The sequence below is a fragment of the Schistocerca americana genome, chromosome 4 (assembly GCF_021461395.2).
Source record: "Schistocerca americana isolate TAMUIC-IGC-003095 chromosome 4, iqSchAmer2.1, whole genome shotgun sequence".
Taxonomy (NCBI): Eukaryota; Metazoa; Arthropoda; class Insecta; order Orthoptera; family Acrididae; genus Schistocerca; species Schistocerca americana.
Genome location: NC_060122.1, coordinates 281,903,069 through 281,910,131, shown reverse-complemented (window position 1 = coordinate 281,910,131; position 7,063 = coordinate 281,903,069). Strand labels below are relative to the sequence as shown.

Here is a 7,063-nt window from a genome sequence, read left to right as displayed (position 1 = left end):
TTTCATTCCCTCTGAAGAGAATGAAAATAAACAAAAAATCAAATTCATGGATAACAAGTGAAATCAAAGAGTCATCAGAAAGTCTTAGAATGCTATATAAGTGTGCAAAGCAAAATACTATCTTGAAACCATATGCCAAGCGTTAAATGAAAAAGCACAGGGAAGTTATAATTGCTGCATAAAGGAAGCACAATGATTCATATATCAGAAAGGGTAACAACAAAATGAAATCTATGTGGAAAGTTATTAATAATCATACAGGCAAACATGAAAGTGCAAGTAAAAAAATCATTATAAAACACAAAAATGAAACTGTTGACGATCCACTTCTAATAGCTAATATATTTAATGATCATTATATTAATGTAGCCCAAAACCTGATCACCACTAAATATAATCCAAACACAAAGGTAACAATGAGTGGTGACAAATTTGACATTAAAAATTTTAGACCTCTATCATTATTACTGTATTTTCTAAAATAATTGAAAGAGTGATGTATGACAGATTGCTAGACTTCCTGAACAAAAATGCACAGAATGGTTTCAGAAAAGGCAAATATACACAAATAACTCTCTTCAGTTTCCCAAAACTTGTTTACAGAGCTATTGAGGACAAGGAACAGATCTGTGGGTTGTTTTTGGACCTTTCCAAAGCATTCAGTCTTATAAATCACAATCTACTGCTGTTAAAACTGTACAATTATGGTGTCAGTGGTATTTCCTGCAAGTGGTTCAAGTCATATTTAACTGATAGGAAACAAAGATACAAATTTCTCAGGATGGAAATGTGTACCATTCTGAATACAAAAATGTTAATTATGGGGTGCCCCAGTGCTCAGTATTGGAACCATTGTTTTTCTTTGAACACCATGTGACGATTGGTATAGGAACTAGGCCTAAACACAATGAGAAACTCAGACAGGAGAGTACTGTAAATGTTAGAATAAGGAAAGGTTCTCATAAAAGTATAATTAAAAATAATGTAAGCATATTTCATCAAAATATTGGGAGTTTAAAGATTAAATAGATGAGCTTCTGGTTTGTTTAGAAGATTTAGAAGCTGAGGATGAAATAGATATACTATGCCTGTCTGAGCATCACATTGTTACTGATATGGATAAGGAAAATGTAAGTGGATATGAGCTCTTGGCACATGTAATGAGAGAAAATATGGAGAAAAGAGGAGTTGCCATATACCGTATTTACTCGAATCTACGCCGCACTCGAATCTAAGCCGCACCTGAAAAATGAGACTCGAAATAAAGGAAAAAAAAATCCCGAATCTAAGCCGCACCTGAAATTTGAGACTCGAAATTCAAGGGGAGAGAAAAGTTTTAGGCCGCACCTCCAAAACGAAACAAAGTTGGTCCATTGCGATATGAGACACAATTTAGTTCGAATGAATGACGATACAGCTACAGTAGTTCGGTTCGAGTCGTAACCTTAGCAGTTAAGCTTTGCCACGTGGCCATTGCTATGCGTCAGGCGCTCCGTCCGTATTTATACGGGCACCCTTCCTTTTTCACGTGCTTCGTCTGGTTTGAATCGATTGCTTATTTTGCTTTGATCTGATAAGTGCCGTTTTCTTTGCTATAGGTGTTTGCGTCACTCTTAAGCTGAAAATGCATTACTGCACTGTGTCATGCATTGTTTGTCGCATTCTGATAGTGCGTGTTTACGGCCTGTCGCGACTCGCGGCATGGCTTGCTTCTGTGCGCGCTACCGCCGCGCAAAAAAAAAAAAAAAAAAAAAAAAAAAAAAAAAAAAAAAAAAAAAAAAAAAAAAAAAGAAGAGAGAGAGAGAGAGAGAGAGAGGAATCGTCTCATTAGCGAAACAATGGCAAGAGACGTTACTTACACTGCTGCTTTCTTTGATAATGATCAACAAGAATCAAATAATAGACTGCGAGACTGCGTATGATAGAACATGTTCTGAACGAGGGTTAGGCGAAAATTTTCTCCGTTTGAAAATCTTTGCGGCCGCTTCTTTATTACATCAAATTCTGCACAGAAATTAGAGTCATCTTAGATTTAAAAATCTAGTCACTTGCCGTGCTTCATTTCTGACTGTATCACTATTAGGCATAAGAATAATACGTGTATAAACATGACACGATACGTATATTCTTCCGCGTTTGCTGTTGTCTCACTCTAGTTTCGTAGTTTATTAGGCAGACAGGATTTAAATGAGATAGCAGCAAACACGAAAGAATACATGGCAAAATGTTTATATTCGTATTATTCTTATGGTGAAGAGAATACTGTATGTGATTCAAATTTCATCAGGTTCCTATTAGCAACCATCTCTTCTCACAGATAGGAAAAAATTCAGAACGTAGAGTTGGCCATATTGACAAACATCCCAAACAGTCTTGCCAGTCAGATTTTCGTAGTACACTGAAGTTGTGCTACATTCGAAGATGAACAATACGGAATTTGTATTTACTTCGTTGGATAATGTATGAAAATGCAGTGGTCGAAACTCGCGGCGGAGAAAAAAAGCTCGTCTTCCACTTTAAAAAAAAAAAAATTATTTACTGACGCAGAGGTTTTGGCGCCAGTATTTATCATTGTGCCTACAAAGCATGCCCACGTAGCGCTACATATATTCGACGGTAGAAGTTAGTTGTGGTGGCACGTACCAACATTTTTCATAACTTCCGCTTGCTTTGCACTCGATTCTAAGCCGCAGGCGGTTTTTTGGATTACGAAAACCGGAAAAAAAGTGCGGCTTAGATTCGAGTAAATACGGTATGTCAAAAGTTATCATTGTGCAAAAAGTATAGAAACAAAAAAGTTTTGTGTAGAGAAACATATAGAAGCATGTGCCTGTGAGCTTAAACTAAATAAAGGCACATTTATAATTGTAACTGTATATAGGTCCCCATCGGGAAATTTTCATCTGTTTCTGAAAATTTTGGACTCCTTGTTGTGCTATCTGTCAGACAGGGGGAAGCAAATTATTATTTGTGGGGACTTCAATGTAGATTCTCTAAAAGAGGGTAATAGGAAAAATGATCTTGAAGTATTGCTCGGTTCTTTCAATTTGACACCCGTTATTGATTTACCTACTTGGGTGGTAAAGGATAGCAGCTCACTGATAGATAACTTCTTTATAGACCAAGATAAGTTTAACCAGATAAATGCTCAGCCTGTTGAGAATGGTCTTTCTGATCATGGTGCACACCTAGTTACAATATATGACATAGCTCCATTCAGCAGTACTAAACAGTCCTCCAAAGTAGTACGTTCAGCCAACATTTTAACAATTGCAAATTTCAGGGAAAGCCTACAGCAGTTAGACTGGGATGAGGTGTGCCATGAACCTGATGCCAATTTAAAATATAATTTATTTCATGATACTTTTGTAAATGAATTTGAAAACTGCTTCCCCAAGAAAATAGTTAAATATACTCGTAAGAAACCATGTAACAAACCATGGCTTACTAAGGGTATAAAAATATCTTGTAACTGGAAAAGGGAAATGTATCTGACAGCAAGGAATAGTAGTGACCCAGAAACTAACAAACATTATAAAAACTACTGTGCTATATTAAGAAAAGTTATTAAAAAATCCAGAAGTATGTGTATCATGTCTGAAATCAGCAGCTCTGATAATAAAATTAAAACAATTTGGAATATTATTAAAAGAGAAACAGGTCAACCAAGAGCACAGGAAGACAGTATTACCATAAAATTGAATGAAAACTTTATGAACAAAAAGTGAGAAGTTGAAAATATTTTTAATAATCATTTTATAAATGTTGTGGATATAGTAGGATCCAGGTGTTCATTAGAAGATGCTAGGCTGTTAATGGAAGAGGCCATACCTATGCAATTTGATACAATTGAAATCTCACCCACTTCTCCCTCTGAAATTAGGAAAATAATAAACTTGCTTAAAAGCAAAAACTCACATGGAATTGATGGCATTTCCAGCAAAATACTAAAAGCTTGTTCTCAACAGATAAGTAAGATTCTCAGCCACCTGTGTAATAGCTCTCTGGAACAGGGCATTTTCCCTGATAGACTGAAATATGCTATTGTTATACCTTTGCATAAAAAGGGGATAGATCTGCTGTCAACAATTACTTTCCAATCTCTCTTCTAACAGCTTTATCCAAAGTTTTTGAGAAATTAATTTATTCAAGAGTAGCTTAACATATCTGTAAAAATGAAGTACTAACAAAATGTCAGTTTGGTTTCCAGAAAGGTTTTTCAACAGAAAATGCCATATATGCTTTCACCAATCAAATTTTGAATGATCTGAATAACTGAACACCACCCATTGGGATTTTTTGTGATCTCTCAAAGGCTTTTGGTTGTGTAAATCATGAAATTCTGCTAGACAAGCTCAAGTATTGTGGCATGAGTGGGACAGTGCACAAATGGTTTAATTCGTACCTAACTGGAAGAGTGCAGAAAGTTGAAATAAGTAGTTCTCATAATATGCAAAGATCAGCACATTCCTCAAACTGGGGAACTATCAAGGATGAGGTACCACAAGGGTCGGTCTTGGGTCCTTTGTTGTTCTTAATATATATTAATGACTTGCCATTCTATATTCATGGCGAGGTAAAGTTAGTTCTCTTTGCTGATGATACAAGTATAGTAATCACACCTGACAAGCAAGAATTAACTGATGAAATTGTCAATAATGTCTTTCAGAAAATTACTAAGTGGTTCCTTGTGAACGGACTCTCACTGAATTTTGATAAGGCACAATACATACAGTTCAGTACAGTAAATGGTATGACGCCATTAATAAATATAGACCTTAATCAGAAGCATATAGCTAAGGTAGAATATTCAAAATTTTTAGTTATGTCCATTGATGAGAGGTTAAATTGGAAGAAACAAATTGATGATCTGCTGAAACGTTTGAGTTCAGCTACTTATGCAATAAGGGTCATTGCAAATTTTGGTGATAAACATCTTAGTAAATTAGCTTACTACGCCTATTTTCACTCATTGCTTTCATATGGCATCATATTTTGGGGTAATTCATCACTGAGGTATAAAGTATTTATTGCACAAAAGCGTGTAATCAGAATAATAGCTGGAGTCCACCCAAGATCATCCTGCAGACATTTATTTAAGGATCTAGGGATATTCACAGTAGCTTCTCGGTATATATCCTTATGAAATTTGTTATTAACAACCAAACCCAATTCAAAAGTAATACCAGTGTGCATAAGTACAATACTAGGAGAAAGGATGATCTTCACTATTCAAGATTAAATCTAACTTTGGCACACAAGGGGTGAATTATACTTCCACTAAAGTCTTTGGTCACTTACCAAGTAGTATCAGAAGTCTGACAGATACCCAACAAGTATTTAAGAAGGAATTAAAATAATTTCTGAATGACAACTCCTCCTACTCCATAGAGGAATTTTTAGATATAAATTAAGAAAAAAAAGAAAAAAAAAACAAACAAAAATTTTTTTAAAAAAACAATAAAATAGTTATTATATTAACTTAATTATGTTGTTAAATTAACTTAATTATGTCATATATTGGAAAATTTGACTCTTTCCACATCATTACGAAATATCGTATTCATGATCCATGGAACTAGTGTTAATCTAATCTAATCTAATCTAATGACCTACCTCAACAGTTTTCATCAGCTGATTCCATATTATTTGCTGATGATACCAGTTTCATTATAAAACGGAAGAATGATTATGAGATGCAGCAAAAAATTGATAAAACAGCGGAAGTGGCAGAAAAATAGTTTAAACACAACTGTCTAGTCATCAATCACAAGAAAACTGTGTGGATGAACTTCAACCATACAAGGAACAAAAGTAGGACAAATGTTAAATTCACAGTATCGAATAGCCAAATTCAACAAAAGAATCACATAAATTTTTTAGGATTATGGGTGGATTAGCATCTAAGATGGCAGAAATATGTAGAAATGCTTAACAAAAAAATTAAGCAAGTACTATTACATATTAAGAGTGCTTAAAGATTGCTGCAATACTGAAACAGTGTTAAGTGCTTATTACACATACATGCATAGCCTACTGAAGTATGGAATAGTGTTCTGGGGAAATACCTCTTTTGCAAAGCAGTATTTTAAGCTCCAAAAGAAAGCTTTAAGATTAATAAGTGATGTTGTATACAGAGCAGCATATAGAGGTATCTTTAAGGAATTAAAAATCATGACTTTACCATCTATATTTATATTTGAAAGCATATGCTTCATTAAAAACCATCAAGTTTCACCTTTGAATAGTGAGATCCACCATTATCAAACAAGGAACAGGGATGTGCACGGAAAATCAATATATCAGGACAGTGCTGTTTATGAATCAAAAATATGCCAAACAGAAATACATTCAAAAAAGAACTAAAAATTCTACTAACAAACAACAGCTTCTACAGCATTAATGAATACCTGGAACTTTGTTCAAATCTGTAGATCTACTTCATAACTCTCTAAACAAAAATACATAGTAATAAACCATACCTAGATAAAACCAAACTTCTTTCATTTATGTATGTATGTAATTGTGCACCTAGCTTTTGTGCTGTATGTTACTATGCCTAGTTAACTAAAGTACTGGTATTTAATAGTTTACTAAAATCAACTGAGGGGTTACGCAAGATTTTCCTCTATGTGTATATATGTAAGCAGAATAATGTTTTTGTTATAAAGATGTGTACATGATGCAAATATGTAATATTTTATGCTGTTCTATACTTTGTCAAGTCCAATATCATGAATATGATACTATGGGTGCTAAATAAATAAATAAAATAAAATAAATAAATCTTTACCATATTCACCCAGTTTCTCAGTGAGCTGCTAAAGACTGACCTGGCTAGAAACCTCCCTGTCACTGACTAAATGCCATGTGTGAGGCAACTGGACAGGATCTGTAACATTTTTCAGATGTCAGGAGACAGTGTGGTATTGAGTTGCAAGGCTCACACATCTCTCATATCAGTTAACTTGCATGTTGTATGTAGCCAATCCTCTTCTCTGGGTAATCAGCTACGTCGATCTTCCAAGACTATAGCTGGTTAGAGGAATTTATTAAACTACTG

At 34.4% G+C, this 7,063-nt stretch overlaps 1 protein-coding gene across 1 annotated transcript; it reads left to right on the top strand.

Moving 5' to 3' along the window:
• Window positions 1-2,717: 2,717 nt before the first annotated feature.
• Window positions 2,718-6,662, top strand: LOC124614056. Its single transcript, XM_047142890.1, has 2 exons — window positions 2,718-2,752; window positions 5,625-6,662. The coding sequence occupies exon 2, from the start codon at window positions 6,025-6,027 to the stop codon at window positions 6,364-6,366; it is 342 nt and encodes a 113-aa protein (XP_046998846.1). The 5' UTR covers window positions 2,718-2,752; window positions 5,625-6,024; the 3' UTR covers window positions 6,367-6,662.
• Window positions 6,663-7,063: the final 401 nt, after the last annotated feature.